At 44.4% G+C, this 14,961-nt stretch overlaps 1 protein-coding gene across 14 annotated transcripts in view; it reads left to right on the top strand.

The window, feature by feature from the left end:
- The window catches only part of DPY19L3 (dpy-19 like C-mannosyltransferase 3), a 93,021-nt gene that overhangs the window by 62,608 nt on the left and 15,452 nt on the right, over positions 1 to 14,961 (top strand). For 10 of the 14 annotated variants that reach the window (XM_008274580.5, XM_017350639.4, XM_002721136.6 and 7 more), the window contains 3 exons: positions 394 to 450; positions 4,583 to 4,665; positions 12,613 to 12,745. In XM_008274580.5, coding sequence (XP_008272802.1) covers positions 394 to 450; positions 4,583 to 4,665; positions 12,613 to 12,745 — 273 coding nt within the window. The remainder of the gene's footprint in view (positions 1 to 393; positions 451 to 4,582; positions 4,666 to 12,612; positions 12,746 to 14,961) is intronic. The other 4 variants (XR_016224486.1, XR_016224487.1, XM_070061984.2 and 1 more) reach the window with 2 other exon arrangements.

The raw sequence follows: 14,961 nt of genomic DNA, 5'->3' as shown, positions 1-14,961 counted from the left end.
ATTTTTATCTGGACCATAAATAAGATATGTTCCTTATACAGAATTTTAAAAGACAAGAAGGAAAATTAAAAATCACCCTTGGTCCATTTTTTTGGAATTACAACTTTCTATTATAATATGCTTTCCTAAAAATAATTGTTAATAAGTGCATGATAATGTTTAGTAGCTAAATGCAGTTTTGAGTTGTTCTGCCCTGTAGATTCACTAGGTGGCGATATGGTAGAAGCTACAAGTGTCTGTCAGTTGTTTTACACAGTGGAGACTCATGCTCCGCTAAATTGTATTTCTGTTGCTTAAAAAAGAAAGAGAGAGCCCTATGTTTATAAAGTGAAACCGTAAGCCAAAAGAGTTAAAAAATACTTGAAATCTAAATAATGTCTTTCTTACATATAGATATATATAATGCGATATTCAGTACCGATATTAATACTGCTGTATCTGTGCTATAAGGTAAGACCGCTTTTCCTCATTCTTGTCATTCATCTGTTTAGCAGAATAGCTGCTGTGATTCATGTATTTTGTGTATTATTTGGCAAAGAGAGTGGCTTGTGGAGTTTATGAACCTCTCTTTAGCTTCTTGTTGCAATTGACAGTGGAAAGAAAACTGATATGTTCCGCAAATAGTTTTTAAGTAAAAAGTCTATAACAGCAACGACTATTCAGTCATTCTAATTAGTTTTGGCTTTGACCTTTAATTTTCAGCTAATGAAAATTCTGAAAATACAGTGTTTTCATACCTACCTTGAAATAAATAAAGTAGGAAAATTATTGCCTCCATTACCCAATCTGTATAATCGTAAAGGAGATTTTAAAATGTGTCTTACTTTACTCTGTAGTTTATTAGATGTTATCTTTGTGAGAAAACTGCACACACATTAATACAGTCTAAGGTTAGGCCTTTTTGTCTGTTCTTCCACTTCCAGTGGGAAGTAACAGAGTCTTCGTATTCTCAGCTGACTGATTTCCAAAGCAGCATTAGCTGCTTCAGCTGAGACTGCTCCGTCAGGGACAGTGGTCACTGATCAAGTTGACTGATTTGTGACTTGTGTCATGTCTTTGAGATTTAGAGCCTGAGTTACCACCTGGGCAGGTAGCACAGATTGTTCTACCTGAGTGCTTGCTCTTTCTAAGAAAAAAAAATTTTTTAAGTTTGTTTTTTTTTTTTTTAATCTGATTTTAAACTTGACCTTGAGAAGGCCCTGGTTTGGGAGGGGTTAGCCTATGAGGGCTAACAGAGCAAGGGTCAGGGTCAGCTGTAGCTGCTCAGCTTTTGGTTTCATTTGGGCATATTTTCATGTAAGATTTTGTGAATGGAAGGTTTTAGGTTAAAAAGAAATGTTTGGTAATGATCACATTGTAGATTTTTTTTTTAAAGATTTATTTATTTATTTGAAAGTCAGTTACACAGAGAGAGGAGAGGCAGAGACAGAGAGGTCTTCCATCTGCTGGGTCACTCCCCAGATTGCTGCAACGGCCAGAGCTGTGCCAATCCGAAGCCAGGAGCCAGGAGCTTCCTCTGGGTCTCCCATGTGGGTGCAGGGGCCCAAGCACTTGGGCCATCTTCTACTGCTTTCCCAGGCCATAGCAGAGAGCTGAATTGGAAGTGGAGCAGCTGGGACTAGAACTGGCGTCCATATGGGGTGCTAGTGCTTCAGGCCAGGGCATTAACCAGCTGAGCCATAGCGCCGGCCCCACATTGTAGATATTTCAAAAAATCATGTTGTATCCAAACAGTTACTTGTATAGCGCTCCCTGGTAACTCTCAGAGGTGGGAAAACATGGAAATTGATCTCTACCTCCCTGCAGCTGGGAATTGTGTTGCTCTAGTGTCATTTCAAAACAAAACTTCTGAAATCATCTGGAAAGCAACTTAGCTGTCAAAGGGTTATGTTTAGGAGCAAGGCACCCCTACACATTGGTTTTAAGGGCTCAGACACCCTCACAGGAAAGACAACTCTTCCATGTGAACTGCAACAGCCTTTGTCATCGTCTGTAGCTCTGGAGGCCGAGTTCTTTCATGTCTCAGCTGTTTATTGAAACTGCCTTGATTTTCTTGAAAGCTGTCTATCTTAGGACTTAGGTCTCTTTCCTGGATGAGAGTGAGGAAGACGCTGACCAAGAAGCAGACTGTGTAGTGCAGTATGGCCCCTGACCAGCAGCATTGGCATCCCCTGAGGGCCAGTTAGAGCCACACATTTAGGGCCTGCTCCAGGCCTGCCGAATCAGAAGCTCCAAAAACAGTGCAGACGTTCGGGTTAGAACCAGGCCTCCCAGGGATGTTGATGCCCCGTCAGGGTTAAGGCCCCCACTGTAGTGTGGACAGGGCGACACAGCACTGCCCTGTGGACATTTGACAGGGCGCTGCCCGGTGTGTAGCAGGATGTTTGGCAGCATCCCCACCTTCTACCCGGTAGATGCCAATAATACTGCCTGGTGCCACAGCCACGAAGTCTCCAGACATTGCCAGCCATCCCCCAGGGTCTGGGGCGGGGTGCTGTTGGGGTGGGGTTGAGAGGCACAGAAGCCCTCCCCTCATTCATTTTGAGAACGACTGCTGTAGAGATGGACCAGGGATAGCACTCAGGCCCATCAGGTCTAGGAAGTCCTTGTAGATTTTCCCTTCGTTGGGGAGTTCGTGTTTTAAAGAAACCTCCAAAGGATGGGACCCTCATCTGCCTCAGCGTAGCGTCGGGCTTCAGGAGAGACTCGAGTGTTTGCAGTTTTCACTACATAAAACAGTGCAAATCTCCTCAAAACCTGTGAAATAGAAAATTTCAGAGAAAATAAGGATGTCATGGGTATTAAGGGTTACCCTGAAACCAAATCTGCTTTTTAGCTATTCCAGTTCTTACTGATTTATATGTAAGTAAAGTGAATTCATTTCAAAGCCTGATTTGAGTTTTACATAGCATTTGTGATGGGAGTTTCCAGATTTCTTGTTCATAATGCCAATTTTGCTGTATCTCTCTTTAGGGTAATCCTATTAAAAAGGAAAAGCATGTACTGGTCTCCTCTCTGGAGTCAAGAGTTTAATGAAATTATTATTCTGGCCTTAATTCTTTGGATTGCTAAAATCCCACATACACTGCTGATTGCTTGAAAACAGCATTTAGTTAATCTAGCACTTACTTTCACATCATTTAAAGAGTTTGCCACAGCACTGTTAATAGGTTTTAACATTGTCAAAATTAATGCCAGCAACTTTCAAACTGTAAAAGTATCTAATATTCATTGAATTCACAGATTTCAAATGTTTTATCCTACAAGAATTAGAGCATTTTATTATAAAGCTGGTATTCTATTGATTTTTCAAATTCATAGGGGAAATGGACTATTGAAACATTACAAAGCTATCAGCTAATCAGAAATCTTTATTTGATCTCTTCCAAAAACTAGAACCAGAAGGGCTGCCACCTGAGTCCATCCCCAGCAGTTCTCTGATTCACCTGCCTAGGAAACAAGATGTGAAGGAGCAGTAAAAATCAGCCAGACATGAGTGGACAGGCTAGGAAAGTTGTCAGGCCAAATCCCAGCCACAAACCAGTCATTGTTACTTTGGTTCTGCTTAGTGGTTCGTCAATTAAATGATTGGATTTTCTACACCAGTGAAGCATGGGTACATTCTCATTGGTCTTGTGTGCCAGTAGGTGGAATGAATTCCACAGTGAACCTGGGATGTAGATAGTTGAACAGTTCAACTCTCATTTGATAGACTTGTTTAAGAATTAACTGTTGGATTACACAGAGTTAAGTTACGTTGGCTGAGTAGTGGACTCAGAGTAATTTTCATATTGTATCTCCGTGGCCTTAAGGAAGTCAAAGTGAGCAGGAAGGAGCAGTGTTGTGAACACAGTGATCAGAGCAGCAGCTATCAGGGAGTCCTGCTCTCAGAACTTCTTCTCCTGTTGTTCCGCAGTCACATTTATGTATGCCAAACCGTTTGACCAGATGTCTAGTGCAAAAAGTGTGATTGTGACGTTGTGTATTGAAAGGGGGGCTGGGTTTAGAGTCAGGTCTAGTTCCTAGTGCTGTGACCTGGCCAAGTTACCTCACTGTCTGAGCCGGCCTCTATAACTTGTAAAATGAGAAGCCAGTCCCCATGGCGCTGCCTGAGGACAGAATGAGATCCTGTGTTCAGAAGCATTTTTGCAGCTATAAAAATGGTACTGTCTCCTGTGGGGTACTTTCTGCATTTAAGGGTAGATTGCACAGTTTTAGCTAATTACACACCGTGGGCTTTCCAGTGGCTGGTACTCTTGTCAAAGCAGAGTCATGTTCTACTAGATATTAACCCCCATGCAATAGGATTTTTATTAGAGTAAAATAAAGCTCATTTTTAAAAGTTGACAACACCTCTAGTCCTAATTAGCTTCAGCTCAAGATAATTTCAGGAACTTTACTCAGAATTCTAGCCCATTGTGCTAGGAGAGTTGACCACAGAGTGAAGTAGTTTTACATTGCAGTTGCCATGTTTATTTAGCTCACAAGTTAAATGCAGTTTCTCTCTTTTGTTTTCATTTACTCTTAGTGATAGTTGTGGGTATAGGGGTGGATTTTGTTTTTGTTTTGTTTTTAATTTCAGTTCTGGCCAGGAATGATGGATGAACTCTCCGAGTTGAGAGAATTCTATGACCCAGATACAGTGGAGCTGATGAACTGGATTAAGTAAGAGGATTTTTTTTTTAATCTTTAAAATTTTAAGTGCCTTTTAAGAGTCACTGTAGACCTTACTTGTTTTTCGGGGGTTTTTTGTTTTTGTTTTTTCCTGAATCTAACTGTGAAGAAATATTCATTTTTATTGAATTTTTCTTTAACAAACTGTATTTGGAAATAACATTTCTATTCAAAAATAATTCTTTCCAAGAACATCTCATGAAGAAAATACTCATTTAGAGATGCAAACAGGATCAGGGAATAGAATTTGGACAGAAATGGAAATAAAATGTTATTTAGCACCTGTGGTAAAGTTACTTACTCCCTCCCAATTTTATGTGTATTGTTTTCTTTTTAATGCCACTCACATTTTCTGTTAATGCTGACACTTGAAAGTCTTCTTTCCTTGTCAACTATTTTAAAATCACATTGGAAAGCACAGTTAACCAGAGACAGAAGAGCTGAGTGCAGATTTCACTTTAACTGATCATTGCCCAAGCCGAGGCCTAGAAAGTCTGAGATACAAAAACTGGAGCTTTCCCTTTGGTTAGTATCCTGTTGTTCTTATTTCTGCCTACACCCCCTTGCTGTGCCTCAGCATTCAGCATTGGAATGAGACTCACAAGTTCCAAAGCTTTGTTTGTGAAACCTGCCTCCCACCAGCAAAAATTAACTTTTCTACCCAAACAGCCCTCCCATGCCCTGCACTACTGTCTTTTCCTGCTTTACAGCCAAATAGCAGCAGTGTAATTATTTACGTGTAAATAGATGTTGCAAATCTTGGGCGACAGAATCTGGAAGCAGTGGCTGCATTGTCTCCATCCCTTAGAGTTTTAGTGGCCTTATTGGCACTTGTTTATGACTAATGTTTACTAACCAGTACAGTTTAGCACTGCTTGTGTAGTAAGAGATGGTAAATGTTTGATAGCGTAGGTCTCTTGAGTGCAATACACAAGATTTTATAGAGATTTATGTCTAAAATATATATGTGGCATTGGTCCCAATGTTGGACCCAGTTGGACAGAATGCAATGAGAATAATTTTTCACATATTTCCAGCACTGAGAATTGCTAAGCTGTGCTTTTTGTCTTTATTTATTTATTTAATTTTAAATCATGGCAGACAGTTATACAGAATAAATAATTCCTTCAGTATGTATTGTATATAGGAAAGTTACTCGTGTGAAGGAGAGCTAATTACTTTTGCATTAACCACAGTCAGCTGGAGATTTATGACAAGTGCACCTGCAGGGGAGGCGGGCATTTTCTGTTTTTAATATGATGCAAGTGTGCATATGACTGAAATTAATGCCGGGGGACCCCCACTTTCTGAGGGCATCCTGGAGGCAGCGGGTCCTCCAGATCTACCTGGATGCGCACTGCGAGCACCCACAGCCTTGAGCAGTTCACTGGAGTTGTGAAGAAGGGATTCTAGCAGACCGCAGGTTGTCCTCGGCTGCGGTGTCGTTGTTCCCGTGCTGTCCCTCAGAGGGAAGTACCAGGAGTGATGTGTCTGGCTGCGAAAGACTGCGGGTGAGAGATTATTCCACGTGTGAGGACGACAGTATGTTAGCCTGTGGCTCCTCTCTTGGGAAGGGGTCTTGGTTCCTCAGCTCCTCCTCCGACTCGGTTCCTTTTAGGCACTCCCCAAATTTCTTCCATTGTACTCTGGTCTCGCCTGTTTTCCCCTAAAGTTCTTCAGATGTAAATTGCCATTTTTGTAAAAATAGCTGCTAGGCATGTTTGTGAAATAAGCTTAAGTGATGATGAATGTATGCCAAAAGAGTGTCTATTTAGACACAAAATATGTTTGTTTAAATCAACATTTAAATCAGCTCTGGTCTGGCTCCGGTTCCAAACACAAGTGAATGCACTTAATACTCTTCTCACCCACCATGATTTCTTCTGTTTCTGAAACATGGAATACAACCCTCAACTTTGACTTTGCTGCTTTGATTGGTAGCACAGTGCGCATGCTGCTAGGGCGGTTGATCTGTGCCTGGGGAAAAGCTGAGGCGTGTGTCTGACAGCAGCCACGAGACCCCCACCGGGGACCCAGCACTGCCAGTTGGGACATCTCAGGTGTCTGCATCCTGCCCACTCTGCTCTCAGACAGCCAAAGTGCACATAGCCGTCTGTCTTCCGACCTAGTAGTCATGATGGCATCTGTTGGGACAGGGGTCGGGACAGGGGTCAGGGTGGGGACTGTACTGGAGAAGTAGTAACTGTGGGAACCCCAGGACAACTGTGATGTGAGGCACTGGAAGATTATCTGTCACTTCCCAGTCTCTGCTTCATGGACTTGATCAAACCTCACACCTGCATTAGGCAGCACGGTTGTACTCCAGGGACGCTGGGCTTCTGTTTGGAGATTCAGGCTTTCTACGTAGTCACCAAGGGCTTCTCTGCCTCCAGGGCAGATTGAAGGATGCCATAGCCTCAGCCAGAATTAGTGCTTTTCTTTCCCTGTTGTGGGCCCAGTGTGATCTTTTATAGGCCCGAGGGAGAAATCAAGGGCACCGCTTTAGGGTGGCAACATTAATCTGAGGTCATAGCCGTGGAATTTGAATTTCTGTGACAACGTTGAAGCTGTGTTATATGAAGCTGTTTACTTCTGAAGTCCTGTACTTTTTTTTGAAAGATTTATTTATTTGAAAGAAATTTATTTATTACAGAGAGAGAGAGGAGAGACAGAGAAGAGAGACAGAGAGAGAGATCTTCCATCTGCTGGTTCACTCCCCAAAGGGCCACAATGGCCACAGCTGGGCCAGGCCAAAGCCAGGAGCCAGGAGCTTCTTCTGGGTCTCCCACATGGATGCAGGGACCCAAGCACTTGGGCCATCTTCTGCAGCTTTCCCAGGTACATTAGCAGGGAGCTGGATTGGAAGTGGAGCAGCCAGGATTCGAACCAGTGCCCATATGGGATACTGGCACTGCACATGTCAGCGTAACCTGCTGCACCACAGCACCGGCCCCTGAAGTCCTGTACTTAATATAGTTCAATAGGTATTTATTGCATATATATTTATTGCATATTGTATATGTGGGGCACTATGTTAAACATGTAAACTTGTGGTAGCGAGCTAATGTAAGTGCCTCTTCATTAGCGTCAACATCGAGCCTCATCTCAGTTGCTGCTGGCTTCATTCTTTTCTTCTGTATTCTTGTCTCCAGTGGATTAAGATTTCCAGAGGCTTAACAGGTTTAGTGGGAAATTTTTTTAGGGTTCTAATTTTTTAGTCATACAAAATACTGTTTTCTGCCTTCCTTAAAGGCACAGAGATTTAAGTATAAAACCAAGGATTTTTAGGAATTAATTTTTTTCTTTTTTACAAGGACATTTTTGACTCTTCAATTAATGACATTTTGATCTACAAGAATATTTTGTTGAAATCAGGCTCCCAGGATGTGGTCGCCCCAGCTGCCCCTCCTGTGAGAAGCCAGGTGCCTCCCATGCTGCTGGCCCAGGCTTGCCAGGCTGCCTGCTTTGCACAGTGCACTGAGGTCCCGCGAGCCTCCCTGAGGTCATACCTCCCCTTTGCTGGTCATGTTTCCTGGAGTCAGAGGTCAGGACTCAGGTGTGTTTCCGTGGACTGCGCAGCACACTCTCAGGGCTGAGGTGTGATTGGAGAGCACACTGGCTCCGCGAGGCCAAGCGTGCCTACAGTCTGGTACACCCCTCATTCCCTTGTGTCCTCGAGCACTTCATTTTGGGTTCCTGAAAATTTTCTTTGACATTACGCGGTTAAAGCTAGGTCTGCGGATTCGAGTGTTTTGAGGTCTGATATTCTGACTCCTTGACGTCCAGGGATTTTTTTCACTAGAAGTAGCTTCCTCCAGGAGCAAAGCCACATGTGCAGCGTTTCCTCAGTGGGACTGAGAACCAATGTGCCAGATTTCTTTCACATTTCCTACTCAAGGCAGAAGGAATTATTGTATATTTAAAACATGATGGCAGCTAAGTTCAGACCTTCAATGCCTTTAAACCTCTTTTATAGTTAATGAATCATTTTGTAGCACTTGCATAATTGTGTATATTTTTGAAGTGTAGATAAAGCAAATGTTCACAAATAACATTATAATGCTCAGTTTACCCATTAGTTCAACAGTAATTAACTTGTTGAAGCTTAGAGCTTCAAAAATAAATGAGATTATTTGTCCAAAATGCCATCAGGTCTTCCTGGAATGACATTTAAATTATATAATGTAAATCCGTTTGACCTGTGAGTCCTTGTCATCCTTTAGTGACATTTCCTGCAGAATAAATTGTTTGCAGGTTGGGCAGCCTGCTATGGAGCTTGGCAGAGAGCTATGAAAACAAATTATCCTTTCATTTTATACATCATTTATTCAAACATTTGTAAAAATTGCTTTGTTTTCCCATAATAGAGAAGTGTCATTCAATGGTTAAAAGCACATTAGCCGCCTTAGAGACGGAGCCCAAGCTGTGGCGAAAGTGTCTGTGGAGGAAGAATGCCCAGCGTTCTGTCATTGTGCACCTTGGAAGCTAAGGACAGACTCCCTTCTCAGTTAGCCTGTGAAGTTCACTGCAGAAAGCATAACATACAGTTTATATAGGTTTTCCAGAGTTTAGAGAGATACATGACTGCTTTCCATTTTGTTCCACTTTGCTGTGGTTTTGTCTTTTGCATTTGCTTTGCTCTAGATTTAAATATTTAAAGTAGCAGTGTGATAGCCCAGATTCACCACGAGGCCAGGATGTAAAAGCAGGTCCAACAGAGTCGACGTCATCCGTGCTATCTGCGGAAGTCCACAATTTTCAAAGAAGTATTATTTCTAATTCATTTTACAGACGTTAAGGAACTCGGATTTTATTGCTTTCAAATTAAACCAGGAGTCTTAGTGAAAAGAGTATGTTAACAATCCAAAAGGTTATTGCACTAACACTTTAAACGGATTAGTATTTTTTTAAACTTTCCGAGTTTTTTGCTGAGAAGAAAAATTAATAAATTCCAGTTTTCCTAACTTTCTCTGAGCATTCACATGGCATAGCACCTCCCACCACCTGCCAGTGGCTCCACTGCTGGTGTTGGGGGTATGCCTGCCAAGGGGTTAGAGGTAGGAGCCCCTGAAGTGCTCTTGGAGTGTATTGAAGAGAGAGCATCCTAATGCCTGCTCTGTTCATTTCCAGAACAGCTAAAGGCCCACAGCAAGCATTAGTAAGATGCAATAGGCTCATTACTGGTGTATTTTGAAGGATTTGCCTATAACAGGAGCTGAGTCTGGCTGTTAACTGGTAAGCTTCTTGAAGACAGGTTATCCCACCATGTTTGCTCACCTAACATAGTAGTCCCTCCATAATATAACTTTGTAAGTCATATTTGTAACAGAACTTTGTAAGTCTCCCTGAGCAGCTCAGGACTTTGGACACTGAAGCCTTCATGACCCCTGCAGTCCATCGGGTGTTACACTTACAGCCCAGGAAGCAGGCTGCAGCCTTGGTCTGTGGCAGCGAACAGACAGCAAGGCCTTTCATCAGCCACTGCTGCTGTCATTGTAAAATGCACACTTTGAGCAGCTCTGTGCATCTTGGTGCTGATTCCTGTTGGGCATTCAAAGCAGCGATGCCAAGACGGGCTTGTGATTTGAATGGATGTTGTGTGCCCAGCTGCTGGGTTTGTCTTTTGTGTGGAAAGAGCAGCTTGGCATCTTAAAGCCGTAAAAAGACTCGAGCCAGGATCAGGCGCCCCGTGAGCTCCCACAGTGCCAGGCAGGGCAACCAGACTCATTTGCTGCCTACCTTCTAAATCTGTCCAAATATGTCTAGTTGAGAGGACCCAGAGACAGCCATTTTTTGGCACTAATGTGCGATATCACTGTATCATTTGTTACAGTGGAGTGCTTGGTGCCAGTTGGGAACATATAGGACAGTGACTTCGGGAAATGATGGCACTTTGTTTCATTCCCGTTTGTTCAGATTGACTCTCTTTAGCACCTAACAGTACACTGTAAATGATGGTAGCACAGTATATAAAGGCCCAGAGACAACGTTATTTGAATTAACAAAATTTCTATAAACTCTTCCACCAAGGAGCTCTGTGCACCTTCACATGTTTTCATGGAAACCCTGCTGTTTCTCTGACAAGGTGGGACCAATGTTAGATTTGTGGTAGAGGTGGTAATGTAAGAGGGACAGAGCAAACGTCTGTTCTTGTGCCCCTGGGCCTCATTGTCGGAATGACGCCAGCCTGGCAAGTGCAGCCACGCTCAGGCAGAGCCTTGCTCCACTGAGTCCACATCCCAGACCCGACCTGGGCAAGGGAGGGTGCAGGCCCCTGCGCTCTGTCATTCCGTCCACTCTGTTCCTCCCTTACAAAGGCTTGTTGGAACATGAGCAAACAAGAGTGTCATTGTAGAAGAGAACTTTGAATTTTTCAGAAGTCAATTCCTTGTAAGCATCACAGCTTAAATTGTCTGCTCATAGACATCCGGAGGCCTCCACTGAAGAGCGTTCGCACTGTGGCCTCACCGTCCAGTTGGAATGGCTAGAACGTCGCGGTGGGCTGCATGCACGTGGCGCGGCTTCTCAGGGTCCCCCGCACCAGAGCGAGTGCCTGCCTCGTTCTCCGCAGAGACAGGAAGGCAGCAGCCCCCGCTTTGTCTGCAGAGGGCGTTGGGTTTTGTTGCTCTCAGATGCAGTCGTCACAGCTGTCTGCGTCGTTTAGCTCAGCCCAGCAGAGTCCTCTTTCTGAACCCAAGGCTAAACACTTAATCTCACAATATTACCAATGGACCTAGCATTGAGGAGAATTACTGGAAGAGCTGTTGCATTCTCCATGCCAAAATAACACCTCCTGCAGGGCAATAAACTTGTGACTGGGATTCTTTTTTCCAGAGGGGGAGAAGGACAGATGCTTTGACTGCATTTTGGAAGCCTTTGGTTGGTTCTCCATCAAAGGCAGAGAATCCTACCTTAGTGGTAGCTGGAAAGTGAGACATGATTTGATACTAGGATGCCCTGTATTCCATAAACCACATGATACAGGTTTTCATGATCCAGGACTAAAGAAGAGGGATGTGTGAAGTATGTTTGTATATCAGAAATCCTGAGTGTCTCCATACTCAGTAGTAAGATACTTATTGTGGCAGCATCTTCTTTCCACGTTTTGTTTTGATTCTGTTTTCCTTTAAAGTCATTTATGGTGGTATCTGGTGGGGGTGGGGGGTCTGACCTAAACAAAAATCCTGGAATTAAGATCACCTGTAGTTTCTGGCTTTATCATTTGTTACACTTTACCCTGGGCACCCTTTTTTTTTTTTTTTTTTTTTTTTTTTTTTGACAGGCAGAGTGGACAGTGAGAGAGAGAGACAGAGAGAGAAAGGTCTTCCTTTGCCGTTGGTTCACCCTCCAATGGCCGCCGCTGCAGCCGGCGCACCGCGCTGATCCGATGGCAGGAGCCAGGAGCCAGGTGCTTTTCCTGGTCTCCCATGGGGTGCAGGGCCCAAGCACCTGGGCCATCCTCCACTGCACACCCTGGCCATAGCAGAGAGCTGGCCTGGAAGAGGGGCTACCGGGACAGAATCCGCCTGGGCACCCTTTTATTTACGTTTAATACAAAGAAGCAGCAGCAGTTTTTGACTCTTTCTGTTAGAATCTGTTCCTCCGTGGACAACAGTGAGAACGGATTGTGGGCTCAGCCTGGGAACCCTAGGGGCTGTGCTGCAGGCCTCCTAAGAAGTTCATTAGAGAAGCAGACCCATCACAGTCACTGCTATAGAAGCTTCCCGACTGCTGCTCTGGTGACCGATTGGAAACAGACACAAAAATGTTGTCAAGTAGTTTGCGTGCACATCAGGACCCGAGCAACCTCTTTGTTTTGTTTTGCAGCTCTTACTGTTCCCTAACGTGGCTGGGTAATTCTGAAAGGGAGATACTGTCTTTTTTGATGTCTTTGAGGAACCCTTAGTTGTGGGGTTAATTCAGTCTAAAATCTTTTAGATCTAACACCCCAAGAAAGGCTGTGTTTGCTGGAAGCATGCAGTTGCTGGCCGGAGTGAAGCTGTGCACGGGACGGACCTTGACCAACCACCCGCACTACGAGGACAACAGCCTGAGAGAGCGGACCAGAGCGGTGAGGGCCCCGGGCGCCTTTCCCCACTTCTCGTAGGCCGCTCTGAGTTTGGCAGAAATGGGCTTCATGCTTGTCACTGCACAGGGTTTGTGTCTCCTGCTTCTGGATTTCAGGCTGCCCCCACTAGTAAGGGCTTGCTGCTTACACCACACACCTTCCCCTGACTTCGAGAAAAAACAGAAGATAAACTAACTTTAGTTTAGTTTAGTTAGTTAGTTTAGTTAGTTTAGTTTAGTTAGTTTAGCAGACTAACTTTATAAAGAGAAGAGGTTTAGGGGCTGGCTCTGTGGCGCAGTAGGTTAATCTTCTGCCTGCGGCGCCGACATCCCATATGGGTACCAGTTTGACACCCGGCTGCTCCTCTTCCAACCCAGCTCCCTGCTGTGGCCTGGGAAAGCAGTAGAAGCCTTGAGATGTACAAAAGAGAGCATTTGGGAACCAGGCCTACAGAGCTGTTGACTGGAGAGGGAAGGAAAGGGAGTCAAGCCATACTGCTCACGTTTGTAATAGACCATTTCTAATATGCTCTGTTGTTAGATAACTATAGATAATATAGATAATTCAGGGCAGGCATCGTGACACAGCTGCAGCTTGGAGCACTGGTATCCCATATCTGAGTGTCACGTTTGAGTCCCAGCAACTCCGCTTCTGATGCAGCTACCTGCTAATGTGCCTGGGAAAGCAGCCCATGATGGCCCAACTGCTTGGGCCCCTGCCAACCAGGTGGGAAACCAGATGGAGTTCCTGACTCCTGGCTTTAGCCTTCAGTCTTCAACCTGGCCAGCCCCAACTGTTGTGTCCATTTGGGGAGCGAACCAGTAGATGGAAGAGCTCTTGCTTGCTTGCTCACCTCTGTCACTCTGTTTTTCAAATAAATGTCTTTTAAAAAAATAGATAATACAGCCACAAAGTTCAAATTAAGAACATGCAAAAAGGAATATAGTGAAAAGTGTCCTCCCCCAATCCTATATTATTCCAGCTACTGGTTTCCTCCCAAGAGACAGATAATTTTTTTTAAGTTTTATTTATTTATTTGAAAGAGTTACACAGAAGGAGAGGCAGAGAGAGAGAGAGAGAGAGATGTCTTTCATCCGCTGATTTACTCCCCAACTGGCCGCAATGGCCAGAGCTGCACTGATCAAGAGCCAGGAGCTTCTTCCAGGTCTTCCATGCAGGCACAGGGTCCCAAGGGCTTGGGCCACCTTCTACTGCTTTCCCAGGCCATAGCAGAGAGCTGGATCAGAAGTGGAGCAGCCGGGACTCCAACCAGCACCCACATGGGATGCCAGCACTGCAGGCGGCGGCTTTACCCTGCTACGCCACAGCGCCAGCCCCCACCTTTTGTTTTTAATAACAGAAGTCATAATGTATTAGTCTTTTTTTGTTGCCATAACTAAATCCCTGAGGCAGACTAACTTTATAAAGAGGTTTAGGGGCTGGCTCTGTGGCGCAGTAGGTTAATCTTCTGCCTGCGGCGCCGACATCCCATATGGGCACCGGTTTGACACCCGGCTGCTCCTCTTCCAACCCAGCTCCCTGCTGTGGCCTGGGAAAGCAGTAGAAAATAGCCAAGTGCTTGAGCCCCTGCACCCGCATGGCAGATTGGAAAGAAGCACCTGGCTCCTGGTTTTGGATTGGCACAGCTCTGGTCGTTGCGGCCATCTGGGGAGTGAACCAACAGACGGAAGACCTTTCTCTCTATCTCTCCCTTTCACCATCTGTAACTCTACCTCTCAAATAAATAAATCTTTAAAATAAAATAAAAGAAGAGGTGTAGAGGCTTGAAGTCCATATAGCGTGACTCTGGCCAAGGCCCCACTGTAGCTGACACAGCACATGTCAGAGGAGAAGCCATGTCTTGAAACAGGAAGCCAGCGAGAGTCGGGGTCAGACTCAGGCTTTTACAACAACCTGCTCTTGGGAAGCTCAGCTCCAGGAGACGGTGCTCCCTTCTGCGGCAGCCCCAGTGCGTGGTCTTCCCACCACCTTACCTCTACGGGGTTCCATGAGCTTTCATGACACCATGCTGAGGACCATGTTCCCCAGACAGGGAACTTTAGGGAACAGGCTTACATCCAGAACACAGAAAGGAACGTACTACAACATACTTAGTTTTTTTAGTTCATTTTATATCAGTACACTAATAGCATATTTGTTATTTTTAAAATGAGATTTTGTTTGAAAGGCAGAGTGATAGAGATCTGCCATGTGCTGCT

Source organism: Oryctolagus cuniculus, chromosome 18 (genome assembly GCF_051225735.1).
Source record: "Oryctolagus cuniculus isolate XC-2025 breed Fujian yellow rabbit chromosome 18, ASM5122573v1, whole genome shotgun sequence".
Lineage (NCBI taxonomy): Eukaryota > Metazoa > Chordata > Mammalia > Lagomorpha > Leporidae > Oryctolagus > Oryctolagus cuniculus.
The sequence above is the reverse complement of the archived record's forward strand: the minus strand, read 5'-3'. Positions and strand labels throughout refer to the sequence as shown.